At 41.0% G+C, this 24957-nt stretch overlaps 1 protein-coding gene across 1 annotated transcript; it reads left to right on the top strand.

The window, feature by feature from the left end:
- The first annotated feature begins 212 nt into the window (after positions 1-212).
- TOMM70 (translocase of outer mitochondrial membrane 70) lies at positions 213-24548 on the top strand. Its single transcript, XM_085071968.1, has 12 exons — positions 213-500; positions 8864-9037; positions 10136-10262; positions 12744-12853; positions 14178-14326; positions 15453-15660; positions 16237-16371; positions 17534-17641; positions 18713-18829; positions 19631-19728; positions 20257-20379; positions 20910-24548. Exons 1-12 carry the CDS (start codon positions 252-254, stop codon positions 21061-21063), a joined length of 1752 nt encoding a protein of 583 aa, XP_084928094.1. The 5' UTR covers positions 213-251; the 3' UTR covers positions 21064-24548.
- Positions 24549-24957: the final 409 nt, after the last annotated feature.

Genomic DNA, 24957 nt, shown 5'->3' with positions numbered 1-24957 from the left:
CCCTGTGTGTCCCTCAGCCGCCCTGTGTGTCCCTCAGCCGCCCCGTCTGTCCCTCAGCCGCCCTGTCTGCCCCTCAGCCGCCGCGTCCCCGCTCCCGGCGCGCCCCGCCCGGGCTCCCTCGCAGGGCTGCGGTTGCCCTCCGGGCGGGCAGGGGGCGCTGCGGGCGGGCGGAAGCGGCGGTTCTCCCCGCGCCCTCCCGGCGCGCCCCGCGTGTCCGCTGACCCTCCCTCCTCCTGCTGCTCCCGGGCGTCATGGCCGCCTCGAAGCCCGTGGAGGCGCCGGGCGGCGGCGGCACGGCGGGGCTGTCCCGCTGGCAGCTGGCGCTGGTGCTGGGCGCGCCCATCCTGCTGGGCGCCGGCGCGATCTACCTGTGGGGGCGGCGGGCGGCGCGACGCGGCAAGGGTGCGAGCGAGCGGAAGACCCCCGAGGGGCGGGCGAGCCCCGGGCCCGGCGGCGATGGCAGCTCCGGGCAGCCCGACGGGCCCGGACACGAGGAGATGGTGAGCGGGGAGCGGCGCAGCCTGCAGCGGCGGCAGGGCCGGGCTCACGGGGGCCGGGCCGGGGTCCCGCTGCCGGCGGAGCGGCGTGGCGATGCCCGGGCTGCGGTGTGCGGAGGCAGGGCCCGGCAGGCCGCTGGCCGGGCCGGAGAGCGGCTGTCACCGTGCCGGTGCCGAGCGCGGAGCAGGCTTGGGATGGGATGGAGCTCGGGCGGCATCCTGATCGCGCTCTGCGTGACAGTGCCGGCAGGTCACAGAGTCACACACTGGGCAGGGGGAAGGGACCACAGTGGGTCATCTGGTCCAGTCTCCCGGGTCGGATAGGGTACATTGCACAGGATTGTGTCCAGACGGGTCTGGAATATCTCCGGGGAGGGAAACTCCACAAGCTCTCTGAGCAGCCTGTTCCAGTGCTCGGTCACCTCCACAGTAAAGAGGTTCTTCCTCATACTCAGGTGGAACTTCTGTGCATCAGTTGCTGCTCACTGCCTCTTGTCCCATTTCTTGGCATCACTGAGCAGAGCCTGGCTTCATCCTCCTCACACCTTCCCACCAGATACTGATAGATATTGACGAGGTCCCATCTCAGCAATATCTTCTCAAGACTGACCAGGCCATGCTCCTTTAGGCTTTCCTCTTAAGAGAGATCCTCCAGTCCCTTAATCACCTTTGTCACCTTTGTCTGGACTTGCTCCTGGAGCTTCGTGTCTCTCTGTGGTCAGTCTGTGTGCCCCCAGTGCTCTTAGCCAGGCAGTCATGGTCACAGTTCTGCCTTTGCCACTCAGTGATCAGGAGTAGTTTGTTCTGAGTGTGTTTGTTCCAGTCCTGGCACTGGTACATGGAACAGGCATTGCTGAATGCATCTTCTCATCAAGTGGCTGAGCATGGATCTGTGCTGCTAAACAGGGAACATACCTCTGCCTCTGAGGTCTGGAATAGCCATGAGTTTCCTCCAGGAATAGTGTTTAGAACAGGAAACCTGTGATCTGTTGTGTGTGAGATGCTGGATACAGCAGAGTGGAAAGAAAACACAATCAAGATTGTTTTAAAATGGAGTATGTTCTGTGAAAATACAGAAGCCACACAGTTTATGCAGCAGAGACTTTAAGTGTAGAATTTGCCTAATTAGGCATGCTCTCAAAACTTGCACTTATCCTGTTGTAAATTAACATTCTGAGAATTTTCAGGTAAAATGGTCTGTGCAAAAACTGAAGGGCAACATGGGAGATTGGAGTCCAGATCAGATCCATGGTTTTCTCATATATCTGTATTTAGAAAAATGCCTCTAAGATGCACTTTTGGCACATCTGCAGTCACAGATGCACCTTGCCAGTCATGCTGTATTACTGAGGTGAGATTGCAGTTGACACAAATGTTTGAAGTGATGGATTTGACAAACTGGTTGGCTTTGATAAGAATATCCCATACTGCATTTTCTTCTTCCATCCTTGTGTATGACCCAAAATGCTTTAAACTATCAGGCAGTTTAAACTGCCCATCTGAAATGACTGGGAGAGAAAGAAATCACCTTCAGGAGGCTAGAAAAAGTCAGTTTTACCCTTGATGGTTTGCGGGAAGAAGATTGACTCGATTGGGCGGGCAGTGGCAGGAACACGTGGGAGTGGTGAGGAAGGTGGCAACTTGCCCAGCCAGTGAATCATAGGTACCCTCGGGCATTCCTGGAAGCACAGGAAGCTGTAAAACGTGTGCTGAACCTTGAAACAGCTGCTTGAATGCAGTGATTTGTTCCTTCCTGGGCACCAAACAGTACTGAGCAGGTCCTGTACAGAGGACAAATTCAGGCTTTGTTTACCGTGGTAACTTTGGCTCGTGGCTGCAAGCAGCACCTGGCATGTGCTGCTCACATGCAGCACACTTGGGAGTGTGCTTGCTGCATGTGAGCTCTGGTTTGCAGGCTGCTCGTGACCTTTGTCTTGCTGCAGTGACTTCCCTGTTAGTGTGTTCACTCTGGCTTTCTTGACTGTGTTTCGGAATTCCAGTAATATCCAGGGGTTTGAAGTGTTCTGCAGTTGTTGGGAGGAAGCACTTAAAACATTTAAAACACTTCTGTAGCATTTGTTTTAAAATATTGTGTGTTGCGCCACACATTGAATTACCGGAAGACTCTGTGCATTTAAGAATAAGTTGGGTGATATGACCTGATCCAAAGTTTCTTGAAGATTGTACAAGAAATCTCCTTTCCTTACACTCTAAAGAAGTGAGATATTGCGTAGGAACGCTGTAGAAGAAGTTATCACATTTGACTGATTACATGAGATAATTGTCTAGCTGGTCAAAATATAGTTGCAGCAGAAAAATAAATGTGGCTGCAAGTTCCCTTGGCTGCTATATGTGTGTGTGGAGATTGTCTTTCTGTATTTCATATCCAAAGCAATGATGCCATGTAGATTGTGTTTCCTCTCATATTTTATTAGCTATGGATATTATTGATAAGATGCATGATTGAAAATACAGCCACTGCAGGTGCTTCAGTTGTAAAACTGCCTGCCTTGTATTAGTCTGCCTTTCTAATGTAATGGGGTATTTTTTGAAACTCAATTGAATTTCACATACAAATCTTCACAGTGAATAAAAGCCAGTAATTCATTTCACAGTTTAAATACAAGAGGAAAATCTTTTGGAAGACACGTAGGTCAATAATGTATTCACTACCAACAGCTGTGTCAGCTGACTATTCTTTTACTTATAAATGTAACTTAGGACTCATACTTTTCTGTGCTTTTCATTAAATCAGCCCCTGTATCCATTTGATGTTCTGGTCAGTGTCTCTTAAGACATGACCTTGAATTTTTTTTCTTTTTTCTTTAAAACTATGTGAGGTCCACTATCTTTCCTGTTCTTTATTCAGACTTGTTACTATTTTGCATGCAGTTCAAGCTTTTCTTTTACCTGCTGCACAGGCCTCACATTTTTTCCCAGGCTGTGTCTGCACCAGAGGATTCTCCTGGCATCGATGCAGTGGCCAAGTGTGTGATCTGTGACTGATGTGTTGGCAGAAGCCCTTAGCACAGGTGCTAAATTGGGAAAAGCTGAACTACTTTTGAGATTCCTTCTCCTGAAAACACAGCTCCTCAACAGTACAGTAAACTGGTATTATTGGAGTTAAATGATGATGATAAAGCTTCATCTATGGATGACTCAAAGGTCGTAAAGTCAAATTGCATCTGTTAATGACAGTTGTGGTTGTTTCTTATAATTAAGATGGAATGTGTTTTACTTAGTAACAGTTGCTTTTTACATGCTCTCCTAGTTTGTAGGGAATATTGTGTAACTTAAACATGGAGTGCTTTGCATGTCCTGCTTATTTGGTGCCCGACTGATTAATTTTTTTTTTTTTTTACTTATTCCATGATAACTTCTTAGCAAGTTTTGGACCCTCTTCATCTGGCAGGAGTGAGTACTGGTTAGTCAGTGAGATAATGTGTTGGTTGCTTCAGTATTTTTTTCCCCTGAAGTTGGAATTAATTCCTTTTGCAGCTCTGTGATAACCCAAATCTCACCCCTCAACTCTTTCAGCAGGTTCCCAGGATAGCCCTGTGTTTGGTGTGAGAGGAGGTCAGCTGGGTGGCCTTGTGTGTTGCAGATGGAGCCATTTGGGTCCACAGCAGTTCCCTGTCACTGCACACTTTCCAGTGAGCTGGGGACAGTCCTTGAGTGCAGTGAGGGGTGAACGTGACAAACTCCTCGGCCTTTGTGGTGCCACATACTGGGATCAGCAGCCAACTAGCGTGGCTGCTTTCCAGTATCTCTTTTAGCAGCAATGCTGAATGTTGCCTCTCACTGCTGTGACATTAGATCAGGGTATGAACGAAGTAAACCCCTTTGCCTAGATACACTCATGGTGGTACTTACTCTGAATTGATCGAAGCAAAGTAACTAAAAAGTAATTTTTATTGTACTGTGCACCTATTGCTTAATAAATCTCACTCTCAACCTCCTGTAAGTCTTTTGTTTCATGCCAGCTGTAGTGGACAGGTGTAGAAAACTCTTAAATGTGTGTTCAATAGCAGTAGAACAATTGTTAGACTCTTGGCAGCTCATGTGCAGCTCCCTTATTCATGGAAGGTGTGGATGGCAAATTCATTTAACAGGAAGGTGAGTGACTGAGAACATTGTGAAATTGTCCTGTAAACTTCAGCTTCATTATTTCTGAGTATAATACGTCCTTATATGTTCTTTGAATTTACTTCTAAAGCTCATGAAAACATATTTTTTCTCATAGTGGTTTTAATGCTAAGGAGACTTTTAAAACCATTTATATTCAGTTAATGCCTTTGTTTGAAATAAGACTTGAAATGAACCTTAGCTAAAAAAAGAAATAGAGGAAAGATAGGTATTCAAAAAAGAACAGGATTTTTTTTTCTTGGCACCTCATCTCCTTAAGAGGGTTCTCTTACTTGGAAAGATGAAAAACAGGTTTAGAGCAAGGCTTTATTTTTTTGCAAGTTGAATTAAGATGGCTGAAACAGTAGTCCCCCTCCATGTCATCTGTCAGACAAGGGCTCATGCAAATCCTTTTCAACCAAAAGATAATGCTGAAACTCTCTGCTCGTGCTTCTGTTGTGAATCACTCTCATCATTGGCTGGCAGGAAATTTCTTGTTCTGCTTTGAATAACAGTCTCCCTTAAATATATAAAGTTCTGAACTGCTAGTTTAACAATATTACCATTGCTATGAGTTACTAAGCATTATTATTCTTACAGCTGGCAGTCTGTTGCTGTCAGGTTACTGTTTGCACAGTTTCTGAACATTTTGTGAGGAAAGCACATTTGCTGAGGCTAAAGTAGAAATTAAGAAAACTTTGTCAGTGTTGTCTAGTCTTTAGACAATTAGCACTCTGCTCATTCAGGTACCTGGAGAACTGAATATCACAAGTGTCCTTTGGCTTAAGCTCTGTTCTAAGGCTTGTTAATGAACAGTTGCTGAAAGGAGTTCTAAGTACTGAGATACTATTTTCTGTGTAGCTGCAAATAACTTATGAGTTATTTGTTTTGTTGAGCTATTATGAACTTACATTCATTTTATAGAGCTGGTTTGGTTGTTGCACAGTTTCTTTGACCAGAAGATAACAAACTGGAGAGTTTTCCTTGCTCTATATGGACCTTCATCTTGGGGATAAAAAATGTCCAGTGTGCCACATAGGATGGCAGTCGGTCAGGTGAGGAGGAGCAATGAAATTCAAAAATAATGTCTAGAATTATCACTTTGGCAAGAAAATGGAAGAAGTGAGGTTTTTTGATTACTTATGAGGTACATGAAGTTTGTTTGCATAATCAGTTTCTTATGTACATATCTTGTGTATGTGCATTGTAGCAATTGAGAAGGAATTTTTTTAAATGCGCTTAAAAATTTTGTCAGGATTGAATTTAAGGCTTGACAAACCTCAAAAACTGACCTTATGTCAAGAATTAATTTTCATATTCTTATTTGTGCTATCATGAATAGGAGTTGCAGCATATAATATGATGTGAGTTCTTTAATTCTTTTTTTTTTTTTTTTAATAAAAAGCCACCAAAAAACCTCCAAACCAGCAATAGCAGAAAAACTCCCCCAAAAACATACGCTGGATTTGGTGGTGTTTTGGGCACATACTGAGGGCTACAGCAGAGTAGTTTGTCTAAAGGTGCAGAGATAAAACATCTCAGAGCAAGCAGTCTAGTGTAAGGCTGCATAAACAAACAAAGAAGTTGATTTCTTCCTTGCCTGGGGCACTACTGCTGACTTTATTCCATGAGAGCATGTTGTGCTCTAAGCCCTGACTCCTTACCTCCACATTTCTTGCCTCATGCCGTGAGTGCAGCAGGGGGTAACCGTGGAGTCAGCAAATGTTCCGTGATTCATTTCCGTAGGATTGGTTGTGTGGTCTATGATGCTGCAACTGTTACTAAAAGTTTACTGAGATAACAGAGTTGCTAATTTCAATAACTTTGCCATACTGACCATAGTCTCTGAAGTTGTTGATCCCTGTTGTGTGCACTTTGTGGGCTTGTCTGAAGGCTTGATGCTTCCCAAAAACCGGCAGAGCTCCAGTGACAGCCCCAGACCTACATGTCTTGTTTCCAGTTACAATTCCCACACCTGGCACTGGAGCTGCCCTTGCACTTGGGTGTTATGCAGCAGTTCCCATCTGTAGCTTGTGTCTTCACTCAAGGGCTGTGGGGCAGGGCTCTCAGAGTGCATGGGATGCAGCACACGGACTGCTCAGCCTGGGCACATGCTGGGGTAGGAGATCCCTGGGCTGAAGCAATTGGCAGTGATCACAAAGTAATAATCTAGTTGCAGTTAGGCTTAATCTCTGCAGCATTAAATAATTTTCACACTTGGAACACATGAACGAATGGTCCATATCGTGTGTTTTTCTTTTTCGACCCAAGTTAATAGGAACAGCACTGAATTCTGTAAGATTATTACACAAAGGCATTTCTAATGGTGTTTGCTCTAGAAGTGCACAAGGAAAAATTCAAGCTGACTTGCATGCATTTAGGTTTGCAGCATATGCCTCACCCTTCCACTTGTTAAAAGAAAAGCATTGTTATATTTGGAGCTAAATTTAGGACCTACTTGAAATAAATTTAACCTTTTTAGACTTTTGTTAAACTTTAAAGAAACAGCTTATTAGATACACAGTTGCTTGGCTCTCAGTGAAAATATTTGCACTCTAATTCTGGCTTATGTATCTATAGAGTTACACACAGTGTATGTGGTGAAGTTAATAATCTTTTATCAAATTAAATTTAAAGCGTTACAGTAGAAAAATCCAAAAGCCTTGCAGATTGCCATGTTCTGTGAACAATAAAGATGGTGCAGATTGATTTCATGTGAGTCCAGTGATTAATGACTTGTGTGAGAAGAGCTTTTCTGGCAGTAGGGATATTTAAGAAATTCTCTCCCTTATATGGTTTCACTTGTAAGTCTCCCCTCAGGAGAGTGCCTCTAAGATACTTTTGTTCTATTTGGATGCCTGCTTTTATGTAGCAACTGAGGCTAGTGCCCATTATCTGATTCTCTCCTGCCAGGATTGGATCCTGGCCTTAAAAGATAGGTTGTAGAGCAATTCCTGTCTTCCCCTCAGGTTTTCAGTTTTAAAGTAAATCACTTAGATGCAAAAAATTATCAGGTTGGTATGAAATGAGCAGATGAAATGCAAAGTTGCTTTCAAATTTGTATTATGGCTGTCTGGTTGTAGTTTGGCCCTGGGAGTGGGGAGAGGAGGCAGAAGTATGGTCAAAGAGCAGCAGTGACAATTCCCAAGAAATCCTAAATGGTCAGAAGTGCAGGTGAGATGTAGTGAATCCTGCAGCTGTTGTTTAAGGCATTCCTGCCCCCAGTCTGTAGTTTTTCCCAGCTCAGAAAGGTTGGTAGAATGGCATGCATGCTCATGCATCTGTTCATTTGGGTCTGGCAGCTTAGCCAGAACTGCCCCAAAATGTTGGTCCTTGAAGCAAGGCTGTGAAAGAGGAGCAGAAGTTGAGAAGATCAGTGTTCATATATAAAATAAAGATCTTTTGCAGCTCTTTATTTCTTGACTGCGTCATACCCCTTTGATAAAGAGAGCATTTTTACATTTGATCTCTTACAAACCACAAGATTTGACAAGTGATGTGCATAGCTAGGGGTTGCAGGTAGCAATGTTAGTTTCTGCAGAAATACAGGTCATCAACATGTGGTGCAGAACATAAAGATGGATTTAGCAGGATCTCGGGCCAGTCAGCCAAGTTTCCCATCCACTGCTGAGATGGTGATAGTCCAGCACTTGTCATTGCATGAAGCAGAGTGTGTGAATCTGTAGAGAAGTCAGCTTTAAAGTTGATTTGTCTAGTGTATGAAAGTCAATCCAGTTTTATTTTCCTTATAGGTTTTATTTGTCTTGCTTGGTAGGTCTTGCCACAAGATGTTTTCTATGTTTAATTCCTAGTCTGATGAGTCACCTCTGGTCTTACAGGCTATATGTATTTCAGAAGGAAACTCTTCTGTTTGAATTGCTTTGAGGGCTTTGTTGTCTTTGCACATTTAGCCTTTGGAGCAACTTGCCTCATTGGTTCTTCTGATCACCAGCCACAGAAAAGATAACAATCTGTTTAGCTTTCCAAACAGAACTCACTGCATTGTTTATTACCATTGTAGTGAATCTTGTGAAAAGGTTGTCTCCTGTATGATACACTTGCCAAAAATAAAAATGGTTGTGTGTTTCCAGGAAATGAAATCAGTCAGATTTTTCAGAAGTCTGGGCTACAGTTTACAACTTTGATTCATTTTTATATCTTTGAAGATGAGCCTTAAAGTGCATAGCTTGTGTGCTGTGATGCCTTTTTAATTTGAACTGACCTATCACTTTCTTTTTCAGAGCCCTCTTGGTAGAGCCCAAGCAGCCAAGAACAAAGGAAACAAATACTTTAAAGCAGGAAAATATGAGCTAGCTATTCAGTGTTACACTGAGGCTATCAGCCTGTGCCCTCCTGAGAAAAACCTTGATCTTTCTACCTTCTATCAAAATAGAGCTGCTGCCTATGAACAACTGGTAAGAAATTAAAGATAATTATGTCTTTATTATAAAAAGGAGCATTATCGATGTTGTATTTTGTCATTTTCATCCACTGAAAGATCCCAGGTGATAGCATCTTCTGCCTTCACAGCAAGATGCTCTTGCAGCTTTTTTCAGCTCATCATACTTTTCTGCATATAAATAAAATAATTTTCTGTCAACTACTCTCAGTCTATCTTATGTATTTCTTATGCATCCTGTTCTTCTAAAACAAAGTTTTAATTTATATTCTCTGGAACAATTTTCGTGTATATAATTTAATTTTCCTTTTCTCTACTAGAGTGTGTTTCTGAAAGAAAGGTGAAAGGCCAAATATTTTGGAAGGGTGCTACTTCAAAATTTAAACAAAAAAATCACACAAATCCTAGTAAAGGCCAAGACCTAAATTTTGCACATGGAGAAGTAACATTTACTTGACAGCTGAGTATACTTGGTGTTATTTTAGAAGTCAACCAGTGTTGCTTATTATGGTATCTTAGATTTGCTTTTGAGGTCAAGTTGGTGAGCTGTATAAAGGAGTGGAAAAGTTGGCTTTGTACAGTCTGAAGTATCAAGTGAGAGACTGTGATTAGTTTTATAACACAAATTCATGCAGTAATGAATCCCAAATGTATGTGGTTCGTCTGTTGGAAAAGCTTGTTTTGATAAACTGAAATAACTTTTTTTTTTTAATAAAAAAGGTTGAGCACTTTGATAAACTTGTTTGCTTTCATTATATTTCCATCCTTTTTCTTCTGGTTGTTTTTCTGTTTGGGTCTGTCTGTCCCAATGTTACCTCCTGCAAGCATCTTTGAATGAACTCATTATATTCTCCCATGGGCTTTGTACACTGTCTGGTTTAATATTTCTGTAGGAATTCCATTTCTGTTCTGTGCCTTTTCAGGTGCAGGTGGTTTGCAGTGGTGCCCAGGCAGTTTCTCCCTGGGTAAACTTGCAGAAGTAGAGGCAAGCAGGGAGAACAAGCAGCGAGAACAAGCAGCCACTGTTGGGTGTGTGTGACCCCAGAGCTGGCTGTGGGAAGCCAACACAGGCAGCTGAGTGGAGTCTCTCTCACTGTATTTTTTCTGCCCACAGCAAAAATGGACAGAAGTGGCACAAGATTGCACAAAGGCTGTTGAGCTCAACCCTAAATATGTCAAAGCTCTCTTCAGACGTGCAAAGGCCCACGAGAAGCTAGACAATAAGAAGGAATGTTTAGAAGGTGAGTGGCTCATTCTGTGTATATTTAAAAGTGGAATTAGCTCTGCTGCTTTGGAGATGGCAACTGCTGGAATTGTTTTGGTTTTACTTCTGTAGCTACAGTAATACAGAATTATTTATTTAAAACCATTCATAGCTTCTGCAAATACATTTCTTCCCTTGTCAGAAAAAAACCTTTTCACATTTCTCAAGCTCTCATCTGCTTACATCTGAAATAACTGCTGAGAAATCGATGTTACTGTAGCAATTCAAGGTAATTTTTTTCCAGGAAACTCCTTCACTTTAGAAAAGAATTCATCTAACATGCTAAGGGGATAACCCAGACAACAGTCATTCTGTTTCCATGCAGTAAACAGACTTTCTTCTCTGTTTTAGAGACATTGTACTACTATAGAAATGAGGGTGTTTTTGGAGGTAGAGATACATGGTCAGAAATAAGAGTATTACAGTAATTTAAATTCATTGGACAGGTATTAGGGGGAAAACAGCTTCAGTAGCATTTTATTCTGGTGCATAGATGGAAATCACAACAGACTGATTTTTTTTTTTAATATCAATACTATGTATTTGGCAGAAATTACTGTGTCAAATCCTTCTAAGTGCTATTCCTAAAGAGAATACAGTTTGAACTCTCAGGAAAATGTAGCTGAGAAGCCATGGAAATTAGGAACAGCAAGTCAGATGTTTTGTCTCAGGGCACTTTTGAACTACAGTACACTGCTTGGAAATATCCATCTAAATTTCATCAAGTGAAATCATTCCTGCTGATGTAAAGTTAAAAGACAAATGAAATTTTCAGCTGTGCTCATTATGAAACAAGGACAGAAAATAAGGCAGTGCTTTGGCTGGCAAATCTAACTGTTAAATTAGTTTCATTATGTGTAATGGCTAAGAATTAGGTCTGTCAAATTAGAAGGTAAATTAGATGTGGAAATTTTATCTATCTGTTTATCTGCTGGCAGAATGCCTTTATGCCCTTTTGAGTCTATAGTGACTGGAAAAAGGACAACTTAGTTCATTTAGTGCACTCCTTTGCAACCTCTGTGCATCAGCAGCACTTCCAGAGTGCTGGAATAAAATCTAAGCCTTATGTAGCTGCCAGGTGATAAAAGCCCCAAGAAAGATCAAGTGTCTCTGTGACAGTAGGACAGTTTTAAATGTAACTTCTTTTTAGTGTTGATAGCAGCAATGTTAGTGACAGTTATTTTCAGCCTTGATTTGTATTTGATTTTTAGCTTGTGGTTTTTTCAGATCTGAAGCTTTCTTGCTTTTTTTGCACTACACTGTTTTTCTGTAACTCTGCTTTTACCTGCCAACCACATATGGCCAGTAAAATCCCAGGAAGTTGGGTATGCCCATGTAGTGGAGGAAATCAAAACCAAACAAACCTCAAAACCCTTGCCACTACCAGCAGAAAACCTTTCCAGTGATCCCTAGTGGTATAGTTTGGGAAGATGTTGCTGCTGCACCCGAGCCTGGAGTGCGCCAGTGGTTGGGCAGAGCATGCTGGGGTTGTATAACACTCTCTTTCTGGGGGTAACATGTTTTCCCATGGACTCTCACATGTGCTTCCTGACTATGCCAGAGTTGCAGGGAGTTTCTGTATAAATGATGGCTTAATAGTCCCTCTAGCAGTGTAGAATTACAGAAACTATACTAAAGCTCATGGGTAAGACATTTACTTTTCATGTATATTCAGACAATACACTGAATTTCAAGTCCAAACTCTGTTCATCTTCACTGATGTTTAAATGAAAGCTAAACAGAAAAAAACCCGTGGCAGCATTGCATTAAGTGGAGGATCCAGAACAGTGTGTGGTAAGAGTGCATTTCACACTGTGAAGCTTCACTCAGGCAGCAATGGGTTAACACTTGCAGAGGGTTCTCTGTGTGAATGAAAGCCATGTGATAGGGGCTGGCACTTTAAATAGGCCAGCAAGGTATTTCTCCTTGCTCCCTTCCAAAGTCACAGAGGTGAGCAGAAAAATTTGAGATAGAATATAGGAAGTTTTCTTAAACTGAGGGGTAAGTGTGATGTGATGGGACTGGATGTGAATTTTAGAAGTAGAAAATAAAGATCAGTACCAGAAGAAAAGATGTGTTAGCACTTTCAATGCAAACATAGTATGAGCATAATTACTCTTCTCTAAGTTTCAAAATGGTGGAAGTCCCTGGTGTAGGTATACATTTTCACTGTTCATCTAAGTGTGTTTGTCTCTAGATAAAAACATGAAGAGAAAAATAAAAGGAATTTCTTTTCATTCACTGTCGTGAAGTCTTTTTATCCTAGGAAGATTGTTTTGAACACAAATTTGTGTCTTGAAAAATATAGTAAATACAGCAAACTGGAAGCAGAGGATTTTGCCTGAGAACAGGACATGTATTAGCTTGGCAGTGCCTCATTGTACTCAGTGGGACATTTTAGTGCACTCCAGTGACTATTAGAATTTCTTTAATCTCACTTTTGTGCATTGTTTCCTAGATGTCACTGCAGTCTGCATTTTAGAAGCCTTCCAAAACCAGCAAAGTATGTTACTAGCTGATAAAGTTCTTAAACTCCTTGGAAAAGAAAAGGCCAAAGAGAAGTACAAGGTAGGACTTGTGCTATTGCTGAGTAATTTTTATTTCACCTGACTTGTTGTTGAAATGTTTGTTGTTGGCATTCTGTCAGTTGAAAAAAAAAAGTCACTGTCTTCATCTGCTGAAGTGTAAGAAGTGACATGAACTGGTTTCTACAAAGCTGCCATTGTACCAATATTATTTTCCTTGGGACCTCTCCAAAGTTTTTGGAACCTCATCAGGGCAGAGAGATCTACTTCTAGCGCTTGTTTCCCTTTAATAATGCAATTCATTGTGACATTCAGGAGACACCTGAATGTCACCTGTGTCATGCTGTGCTGCCCTTCAGGGCTTTTCTGAACTTGCAGCCTCATGGAAACTGGGTGTGTTGGAACAGACGTCTATGCATGAATGTTTGCAAACTGTGGAAGAGACAACTGTGGAAGCATAGGGGTAGCCAGCAGCAGTCATTTTGAGTGGCTGTAGGTTTACAGAAAGGTTGGGACAGGTATCAACATGTTCTTGCTTGTTATTAAAGTGTTCTGCTTGGTTTTTTGATGGTGGTTGAAGTACTGAAATCCATGTTGGTTTTGAGATGCTGAGGTTCTTTCCTATAGAAATTCATGTAAATGTGTGGTGTCAAGGTAACAAATTGTGTTATGAGTGTGGTGGAGGTAGCATCACAAAATACGTGTGCTTCAGAGGAGTGCATTCAGTGTTTTCTTGCAGGAGAGATTGAGTTGTAATTCTTGTGTGCAGTTTATTTTGAGCAAGAAATATTTTTTGACTGTAGAAAAGATTCGGTACCTGAGGTGTTGCTTCTGGGACTTCAGGTAAAGTGTTTTGTATCTGGGCCAAGTTCCACACAGAGCTAGGATACTGCCTCATTAGTCTCCATTGTAACAGTAACAGCAGCTTCTCTTGGACAAGTTAGAGAAAAGAGAAAACTGCTGTTCAGAATCTGCTTAAATTAGGCTCATGCTTAAACCACCAGCTTGCATTTTCAGCCAATTTATGTGCACACCCAGTGCTTAGTACATCTCCCCAGTGTCTCATGATATCCTAAGACTCCTCATTTCTAGCCGAATATGTGGAAAGATGCTATCTCCCTTCTCCCCTGAATATCTTCACTTTGTTTTCACTGGTGATGGGTATTGCACTGTGATCTGAAGTGTAAAGAAACCCCAGATATCAAACTGGCAAATCCAAAATGTCAGTCTGTCAGATGAGATAGTGAAAGTCATACATTGGTTCTTCCATCAGTTTTTTTGTTAATAATCAATGTTTGTTATCCATTTTCACCTTTACCATCTGATCTTACCACCTACTGACTTGGAATTCCCTTTCTCTGTTTCAGAATCGGGAACCTCTGATGCCCTCACCACAGTTCATTAAATCCTACTTCAGTTCTTTCACAGATGATATCATTTCCCAGCCTTTGCTTAAGGGTGAGAAATCAGATGAAGATAAGGATAAGGAGGGTGAGGCTTCCGAAGTAAAAGAAAAGTGAGTGTACAGTACAGTTGGGAATTGTTTGATATTGGAATCAGTGTAACATGCTGCTGTTTGTATAGTACCTGGCCTGGAGAATCCTTTGGTGTAAATGATATTGTAAGTGAAACCTTGGTGGAAGATGACTGGCTAGTTCCAAATTTGCACTAAACAGAGGAAGGACAATGAGATTGGGAAAATATGCCTAGTATTTACTACAGTATCACAGTAAATCTTAGGAGATGGCAGTACTGGAGAGGGCTTACTGATGCTTCTGGGGAAAGGAATATTTTATACTGAAGGAGTGTTTCCAATGAAGAGAGAAAGTTAGCCTTTAGACTGGAAGGGAGAGGATGAGCTAGGAAAAAGGTATTTTTAAATTAAAATACACATTTACAGCAACTGAGGCTGAAAGAGTGTTTTATCTTTCTGGAATCAAATTGCCTATAAATGAGAGGTTTATTCTGGCAGACAAAAACTTGGGTTTGTGGTTTTGGTTTTTTTTTCTGGAGCTTGAGCACCACATAATGGTTCTTTATACCATTAAAAGTGGTATAAATGGTTCTTTAACTTACTATGTTGCTTTCCAGATTATTTTTGAAAGGTAGTAGTGCTGCCCTTTGGAAACCATTGCAAACAGCATTATGATTTTTTTTTTAAGAGAGAATGTCTTGATCTACAGGATCAATGTCTTGATTCACTGGATCCAGGACAGAGCTGAGAACAAGGCAGTGCTGTAATTTTTTGATATTAAGTCCTTTTTTCCACATACAAGCTGCACATTGCTAGGTTTAATACTTCATTTTCCTGTCCTTGAATTCCACCCTCTTGTTTTAAAGCAGACATTATTGCTGTTCTTCCTGTGGAAAAAAATAACTTCAAGGGACAAATGAAGCTCACATTCAAAAGCTTTAAAACATTTTTCTTTTTTATTTCCAATGTAATTTAGCCAGGTTTTGTGCAAATTGTTTTCCATCTATGATTGCTCCATCCAGGAAAGGACGTCCCAATGGAACTATGCTTGTGTTGTAATAGTATAGTACCAGTTAGTATTTGTAATGATTTGATGAAAAATCTGAATGGAAATTGCAGTGTTCAGTGAATGCATGTGTATATACAACTGTTCTTACATCATTTACAGCTCTGGCTATTTGAGAGCAAAACAATATATGGAAGAAGAAAACTATGACAAAATTATCAGTGAAAGCACAAAAGAAATTGAAGCAAAGGGAAAATACATGGCAGAAGCTTTGCTTCTGCGAGCTACTTTCTACTTACTTATTGGCAATGCAAGTGCTGCCAAACCAGACCTAGATCAGGTCATCAGCATGGAAGATGCAAATGTGAAGGTAAGAATCTGTCACAGCTGGATTGTAGTTGGGATTGAAAAGTTAGATGATAAACTTGCAATATACTTTAAGAAGTTGTTTTTCCAAATTTTCAGATGTTTTAATGGGACTGTTCTGGTTTATTTACTGTTTTGTTCCTGACAAATCTTTTTTTTTCAAGGGATTGATGCTGCACTGAGTAGTGCAAACTAAAGGTGATAAGTAGTAGAAACAAAAGAACAAGGGAAGTTGAATGAATTGGAGCCTTATCCACTCTGGATAAATTAAAAACATTAATTGCACTTGCATATTCAGCTGCTTCAAAAAGCTTCATTGATGTATTTGTAAGCATAGGAATTGAAAAGGATTTTTGAGGGGGGTTGAAAATCCAGAGATGGAAGCATAGGCTGACATTTTTGAAACTAGGTCAGGGAGTCACTTTATTTAGGATCAATATGAAACTTACTCCAGCTTAGAACAATTGAAACATGTCAGTGGGAGAAATCAGTCAGATGAAAAAATAACTGTGATTGTAATGAAGCCTTAAATGTGGAGAAACACTGGAGTGGCTGATGATTCTGTGACCATCTTTTGCAGCTGCGAGCCAACGCTCTGATCAAGCGGGGCAGTATGTACATGCAGCAGCAGCAGCCTGTGCTGTCCACTCAGGACTTCAACATGGCTGCTGACATTGATCCCCAGAATGCTGATGTTTACCACCATCGAGGACAAGTAAGAAACCACAGAGATTTGGTCCCAACACTTGGCTGTTTCAGTATGTACTAGAAGGAAAAACAGTGTCTTTGGAGACACTTGATACTGTTTGTGGCAGAAAAACCTGAACTCCTAATTAGGAACTTTTGCAGAATAAACACAGTCTGCTTTGGAGGTTCAGGTCAGGCAGAAGCAGTTTATTTCTGTAGCTACAGAAAAGCCTTCTGTCAGTATGAACTCTGACTTGCAACTCCTGGGGCTTATGTACATTTACAGCAGATAAAAGCTGTTCTGTGAGGGGCCTGGATGGCAGAGCAGCATCTGCACAGCAGGAAGCTTTGTTACAGCAGAGGTAATGTGTCCCTGATAACACCTACAGCACTGTGGCCTGGACTTGAATCTGTTCAGCTCATCCCTCTCTGCCTTGTGATGCTGCTGTGCCCTTGACTAATTTCTAGACTTGGAGAGGTCTGCAGCCACAGACCTGTAATATGAATGGTGCTGGAAGTAAAAAAGGAACACTAGCGTATGCAGATAGGCTAAGTTGTATTTGTAAGGAAGAATTCCATGGATCAAGGATCTTACCCCTTGAATTTATTAGACCTCTTTAGTGCTCAGAAATTAAAATGGTGCTATGTGTTGACTGAAGGGAATGAAAGTTTTCTTCAGATGGAAAATTAGTGTTTTAAAGTAGCTTAACAGTAAAATAAAAGAATGATGAAGTGAACTCTGCTCCTTTGGAGGAGTGAGAATGTCAAAACAAAAGCAAAAAACCCCAGCCAAAAAAAAAGGTTGAAATGCAAGCAGGAAAAGCTGAAATGTTTCAATGTCCAAATAGTCCACAGACCCTGACTACAGAGAGGCAGAACAACTTGAGAAAATATGGCATCATTTTGGAGACTGGACATAATGCTGAAGCAGTGATGGCAGCAGTCTAAAATGCAAGCATTCTCAGCCCCTACACAGGGTCATTGCCTTCTGGTGTAGGTAGCCAAAGTTTCACTGGTGGCTTTGGTAATACATTGTGACAATGATTTTTAGTTATGGGTTTTGTAGGTTTCTAGACAGTTCTAAAAGTGAGTTGGAGATGATATGAGTAACTGATGCTAATTGAATTATCACATAAGTGTCTGAAGCACAGATGAAATAGAGAAATAGGATTTTCTTTCATTCTGGCTAGCTGAAAATCCTGCTTGACCAAATTGAGGAGGCTGTGGAAGACTTTGATGAATGTATCCGATTGCGACCCAATTCTGCCTTGGCGCAAGCACAGAAATGTTTCGCTCTGGTAGGTAATGTGCTGGGGTTTATCTGGGTGCTTTTTCTTTAAACAGTTCTGGAAAACAACGTGTTTCTCTGGTTTATTCCAATTTAACAGGAAAGTAGGGCAACAAACATCTCTGTCTTTTAATAATAAGGTAAAGAAAAAATGCAACAGTTCTTCAGTTGGAGTATGGATTTGCTGCTCTCCTTTTGAAACATTCATTGTTCAAACAGTAGAATATTTTTTCTGTTTTGGGGAGAGGAATAAAAATATTGATTCTAATTGGAGCACATAAAATTGATTTTAATAAAGCTTTATTATTGTGGAAACAGTCATCATCAAGAAATTGGAAACAAACTATTTCAAGCTAGTACAATGACTCAGTGTGCAAGAATCTTCTCAGGACAGCTTTGCATGGTGCGAACAAGGAGGAATGCCAAGTTTGGAATTTCTAAGCATTTGAAATAGAGGGAGGCTATCACAATTATGAGGCCTTATGACTTCCTTCTTTCACCTGTTTGCCTCTCCAAGTCCAGAGACTCGGACATGTGGTAGGTTCCCAAAACTAGATTTGGTAGGATGTACAGGCATGTCACCTTCTGGAACTTAGCACAAAATCATAGAATGGCCTGAGTTGGAAGGGATCTTGAGGATCATCTAGTTCCAACTTCCCTGTCATGAACAGGGACATCTTCCACTAGATCAGGTTGCTCAGAGCCCCATCCAACCTGGCCATGAACACTGCCATGTATGAGGCATCCACAGCTTCTCTGGGCACTGTTCCAATGTCTCACCACCTTTACAATAAAGAATTTTTTCATAATGTCTAATCTAAACCTGCTGCCTTTCAATTTGAATCCAGTCCCCCTTGTCCTGTCCCTCTCTGTCTTTACTATAGGCTCCCTTCAGGTATGTGAAGGCCACAATTAGGTCGTCTTCAGGCTGAACAATTCCAATTCTCTCAGCTTATGTAAAATAACTTTGAATTACTATGATGCAGGGAACTCCTGAGGAGGTGCATAGAGGCCTGATCAGCCTTTTCTTAGTCTGGTGATGGTGTAATTTTTTTTCTTTTCTTTTTCTTCCTTGGAATAGTATCGCCAAGCTTATACAGGAAGTAATGCTTTGACTGTGCAAGCAGCCATGAAAGGCTTTGAAGATGTCATTAAAAAATTTCCAAAGTGTGCTGAGGGCTATGCACTCTATGCTCAGGTATGCAAGAAAATGCTGTGTTCTCTAGTACTTTTGAATAATGTGACATTTCTTCAAATAATGATAACACATGCTGCCTTAAGTAAGCTACCTGCATTTATGGTTATGGATATTCTGGGGCAGAGGAAGTACAGGAGGAGTTGGTGGAGCAGGATATAAGTAATGAGGGTTGAGGGTGGTTATTAGGAGACAGAGGTCATTTCTGCATGATTCCCCCCTTCCTGCGTGTGTGAGGCATCTCACTTGATGAATGTCAGGGATTCTCTGGGTCATTTGAGAGTCAGATGTGTGGAATTAGGGTGACATTTTTGTTCTGCTGCCAGTGGCATGTAGTGGTTTAGAGCAGCTGTCCGGAGTACGCTTGTAACAGAGACTGTAATTTCTTCCCTAAGAAAACATACTGCTGGTTTTAGTAGGAAGCATGAGACATTCTGATTTTAAGTAGGTAGGCAGTATAGATGCATTTCCTTTTGAAATAAGTATATTTGAAAAAGGAAAAGTTGAAGCTTGCAGGTACAGCCTTTGAGAATGATTTTTTATTTATAGCACACAGCATGTTGCTTGTGGATCTCCCATTACAGGTGATAGTGTGGTCAGTAATTTGTGCACTTCAAGCACAGAAGTTTTCCAAAAAGCCTCAGTTTTGAGACTTAGCTCTGGTAACTGATGTGCCTGGCCTGCTCTACCATAAATGAACTACATCCAATCTCACATTGTCAATACAGTTTTAATTAGAATTAGCCAAGTGCAGAGTGCACGCTGTGGTTGCTTATTGACTAACAGGTTTCTCTTTTGATTCAGGCACTAACTGATCAACAGCAGTTTGGCAAGGCTGATGAAATGTATGATAAATGCATTGACCTTGAGCCAGACAATGCCACTACATATGTTCATAAAGGGTATGTATTGAGTTTGCAGTCCTTTTGCTCGAGAGCAGTCGGTGTATTTAGATTAATAACGCTGAATCGAATGTATATGTTTAGAAGTTTAGCCAGGAAAAATAGCTTCGTGAAAGCATCTTAGTGCTCTTAAATGAATTTCTGTATTTTCTTTTGACTGAACTGTAAGTTAGTTTCAGGAAAGTTTCATCAGTGTTCATTGCTAATTGACTATCTACTTGAAATATATCTGACTTTTCCTTTAGCCCTATTAGTTTCAGCTTTGTGTTGAAGTTTTTTCTTTCATAAAAAAACAACATGTACCAAGTCCTCTTGGGAAAAATTTGCCTTTCTTTAGAGTCATTAAAGCAGTAACCTGGCTTATTGAAAGTGACTTTCACATAGGTGTTTTTAAAAGCCATGAAGTTACTAAGTTATTGTCTACCTGCATTAAAAATACATTATACATTTGGAATGGTTTTGCTTATCATGATGAGGATTTTGGGAGGAGTATGTGAAGTCTTGTTTGAAATTTTCTTTCTCTTGTAGTTTACTTCAGCTCCAGTGGAAGCAAGATTTAGATAAAGGATTAGAACTCATAAGCAAGGCCATTGAAATTGATAACAAATGTGATTTTGCATATGAGACCATGGGAACGATTGAAGTGCAAAGGTAATGCTGAATTGCAGTGTTAAGAGTTCTTAGTTAATTCTGAAGTTACAGTAGTTCTTTAAATTTCCTCATAGATTATAAGTCTTGAGATCTTCTCCCTGGTGTTCTGCAAGGCCAGCTCTTACCCAAGGTCCTGATTTCTGTTCTGTAACTCTTAGGTAAAGCCCTCCATTCTCTGTGGCATAATTCTGATTTATAATCTGACAGCTTCTCATCACCAATTTCATACTTAATGGACAACATGCAGATGAGTCTGTGTATGTTTAAATACGTCCCTTCTGCATTTAAACTGACTTCCTTAATCATTACCTGGCTTTGTGTGTATCTAATGTTGTCCTTAGACTCCGTGGGCTCTTTATACTGAGGATCCTGTGCTGCTTTCTCCTGCAGCCAACAGGACTCCAGTTCCTCCCAAAGTCCTTCTAAGTTGTTAATGGTGGAGAGTGTAAGTCCTGAAAGGAAAAAGATGTTTTAGAGATGACAGGATTGCTTTGGCAGTTTTAACTGGGCTAAATTTTTGTTTATTTCAGAGGTAACCTGGATAAAGCCATTGAAATGTTCAACAAAGCTATCAACCTGGCCAAATCAGAAATGGAAATGGCCCACCTCTACTCACTCTGTGATGCTGCCTATGCCCAGACAGAAGTTGCAAAGAAGTATGGATTGAAACCACCAACACTGTAAAGAAACAAGGAGGAAATGACCTTCCAAAGTGAAGTTGCCCACTTCAGCCAGCCCTAAAGACGCTGTTGCAGACCATGCTGAATGGTGGAACTTAGTTTTTTCCCGTTCGTGGTGTTGTCATTTGCTACATCTGTTAAATGTTTAGGTGTTGTGGGAATGGTTGTTCAAGGAAGTATGCAGTGCTGCATCTTGTTCCTTCTGCAGCAAAAACCTTAGAGTGTGTTAAGGGAAATAAAGTTGCAGGGGAACCAAAGGAACATATTTTGGCCATGCAAATAAAAACTTCACACTGGTTCATTTTGGGTGATTATGTTGTGGGCGATTTTTGCTTTATCAAATAATATTACAGCATGTGGGGTTTTTTCCTGTTGATTTTAAAGGTAATACTAGTCAGTGCTGTAAAATAGGTTTCTTTTTTATATCCAGTTAATCCTTGAGGGTTGATTTTAATTTTGCAAAAATTAATTTTCAAACTTTAATAATAGAGGGTTTTTTAAAGTCAGTAGATGTGGAGAGGATCCCTGTAAATATATGCAAGCATGCACAATCTTCCCTTAAATCCCCTTCCACCCTCTGCATAACTTACTTAGAAATAGTCCTATGGCAGCTATTAGGGAATTAATTTGATAGTCCTTATTCTCACCCCAGAAAGCCCTAGAGTATTGCATAGGAGAGCTAGGGAAAAGGTTGGCTGGGGAAGGAGGTCAGGTAACACTGCTTCAGTGTAGAATTTACTGGAAGAAAGTTTGTATTCCTGTGTAGCAGTCCTTACTTGAATGTCACAGGAAATTGTTCTGGAGGGTTCAGAGGGACTTTCAAGAACAGAAATCACTGCTGGGAGTCAAGCTCTGAAAGGTAAGGTCATGCTTGCATATAATCTGTAATCTCTGATGCTTTTGCATATATGTAGCAGCTGATAGACTATCTAAATTCTCTTCAGTCCCCAGAGACTGCTGTTTTATGATCTCCTTTTAAGAGCCCCTTGGCAGGATTAAGTGAGATAAGGAACAAAGCATAGGCTAAAACTTACAATAATGGATTTGAAGTCTGCACTCATTTCCTTGTTCTGTAGACCCTGTCTTGTCCAAGATCATAAAACTGCAGAAAGGAAGCAATTGTGCTGCGAACAGCAGATGGGCAAATTATGAAATAGTTTTCCTCTCATTAGGAATTTCACAGAGGACCCTCTTGCTTTGGGTTGATTATTCTGTTGTGGAAGTCAATCCATCTTGCCTTTCCCTGGATTTATGTGGCTGGACAAACCTCATGCAAATGATGTAGCTTAATTTATGACACACTAGTTTTGGACTTCTTTCCATCCTGAAATCATAGATTTGTTCGTGGTGAATTGTCTAATGTATTTAATCTTTTAAAGAAATGAATGATGCTGTAGTCAAACTGTCTTGTTCTGTAGTTGTGCCACCATACAGCAGCAGCTTGCATTTTCAACTTGACCTTCCTTTCTCCCAGCAACTACAGCTGAGTATTCAAACGGTGGAGAGTAGACATAAAGATTTAATCATTATTTTAGTAGCTCACTAGGTGATCTGAAATCGTAGCACTGGTGTAGAATTGAAGATATGGGAAGGTACTGGCAGCTTCTAGGGGCACTGAACGTAACAAGTGTCAAATGTCTTCTCCAACTTCCAATCTCTGCGTCAATTACCTGAGAACAAAAATACGCCAGACTGACAAGTCCTGTTCTCCGAGGAGTTTTTATTCGCATGGCCTTATTTACATTGGCATTTTCTCCTCATCACCACATCTGTACTCCATTCCTTACCCCACCCAATCAATTAAGGGAAAAAAGCATGTGCTGTCAATTACTAGCATTCCAAATCATCACAGACTTTTGCCTGTTCTTGAACTAGTTTGAAACTGCACTGAAAGGATGCATTGTCTGTAATTTTTTTGTAAATGACATATCACCTGTAAACTGAAAAAATAAATACTACCTTCAAGTATCTCTCTCTGACATGCATAAGAACAGGTTTGGATGAAAGCGTTCTCTGCAGTGGTGAGCTCTGTGCTTAAGTTGTTCCAAATCTAGGAAGAACTGGTAATTGACTGACTCCTCGTCACCTTCTCTCACTTCAACAAAGTGATGTGGAATCAACAAATCTAATCTCTGCTTGCTTCCATCACCCACAGAGGTATGATCCTGAGAGCTGAAGATTACAGGGGAAAGGAAGTCGAGCCAGAAAGGCTGGGAAGCTGAGTAGCTGAGACCCTATTAATGTGTGTATGCAGGTGCATCCCAAAATGGCTGATACCGTTGAGGTTTTATTTTCAGCCAGGTGTGCATGTAAACTTCGAAATGAAACAAGTATTACTGCTATTAAAAAGAAAAAAAGGGTGAAATTATGTAGGAAGTTAGTACTGAAGACTTGGATAAACCCAGCATATCCTAGAGGGATACTCTGGGAAGTTGCTTCTACATACAATTGTCTAGCAACTCAATTCTCATCATATATGATCCCTGTTGTTCACAGGGACAATGCTCTCAGGCACATGGTGTGATTCTTGGGATGTCCTGCACAGGACCAGGAGTTGGACTCTGATCCTAATGGGTCCCTTCCAACTCAGCATATTCCGTGATTCTAAGCTGTAACTTGAATTACCAGGATCTTACTGGAGATTGAAAGGGAAGAGAGAACTAACACTGAAGAGCTGTACTGTAAATTACTCTAAAACCTAATCAAGAGCAGTTTCTATGCAGCTTTAACCAGCCTAGTGGTCCTAACACTGCCCACTTTTCTGCCATTTCTTTAAATTCTTGCAGGCTGAAATTCTGGAACTTTTCAGAGTTGTTAGTGGTTCGTTTCCTATACTCACAGAATACTGGTGCGTATGTGTCATATGGATCCTTAAAAGTGCCTGTTTTCTACCAACACAAAGGTTGAGTATTGGCTCCTTCAAGAATAATGGCTAAGAACTGACTCTACTTTTTTCAGTGAAACCCTCACATGCTCACAGTCCCATTTGTATCACTTTTGAGCACACTGGAGACCCTACTAAATACTCAAACAAGGTGCTTCAAAATTGTCCTGATGGACTGAAGAGAACTGAGCTCATGTCAGCTCTCCAGCTGAGTTCACCAAAGTAGCTTCTAACACATTTTCGTCCATCCTCTCCATTTGGGATTCCAGGGGAGGAGAGTCCAGACCACAGATTGTGTTACCTGTTGCAGACTGCACTTTGCATTTCTCAGATTTAAGTAGTCAGCCCAGGAGAGTCCTGCACTACTTTAATCCTCCAAAGGTAGTATTTAGTTACTGCTGCATGTTAAACTAGGAGGGAGGAGAGAGGGAAAGAGATGAAATAGTTATTATGATTTAGAAGTTGGAGCCCAGCAATGGCCATCATGGATATGGGTTGTGGAGTATGTGGGAAGCACTAATCTAATGCGGGAAACTCGACTCAAATGAGATATTGTTAATTTTTTAATATTTATTTTTCAACAAATAAACCTTCATTTCACCTTGTGCTCTGTGGCTTGTTCTTAAGAGTTCCAGTGCAGTATGTACACTAAAATGTAGTGAAAAGTGAAGACAAAAAATACCTGCTGGTGCAGATAATGCTACCAAAGGGAATGGTGGGACCTGGCTTTTGAGGGAAAGGATGCATCAGGGCATGGCTGAGTGTTAATTTTTGTTTATAAAATACACCAAGCTCATTGTAAAGAAGCCAAAATAATGTTAAAAAAACCACCCAACCAACAAAAAAACCCCAAAACCCAAAAAACACACCAAACCAAAAACCTGTGGGAAGAGGAGGATTGCTGGACATGAACAAAAGGTATGATGGTTTTGGGGGAAAACTTCTCCCTCTCATTTTTGTATTTTGAAATCTCCTTTAGCCTTACTGTTGTTTCATGCTGCTGGAAAACTTAAA

The sequence above is a fragment of the Lichenostomus cassidix genome, chromosome 1, assembly GCF_008360975.1.
Source record: "Lichenostomus cassidix isolate B80296 chromosome 1, HeHo_3.0, whole genome shotgun sequence".
Lineage (NCBI taxonomy): Eukaryota > Metazoa > Chordata > Aves > Passeriformes > Meliphagidae > Lichenostomus > Lichenostomus cassidix.
Note: the sequence above shows the minus strand (reverse complement) of the source record. Positions and strands in the feature narration are given on the sequence as shown.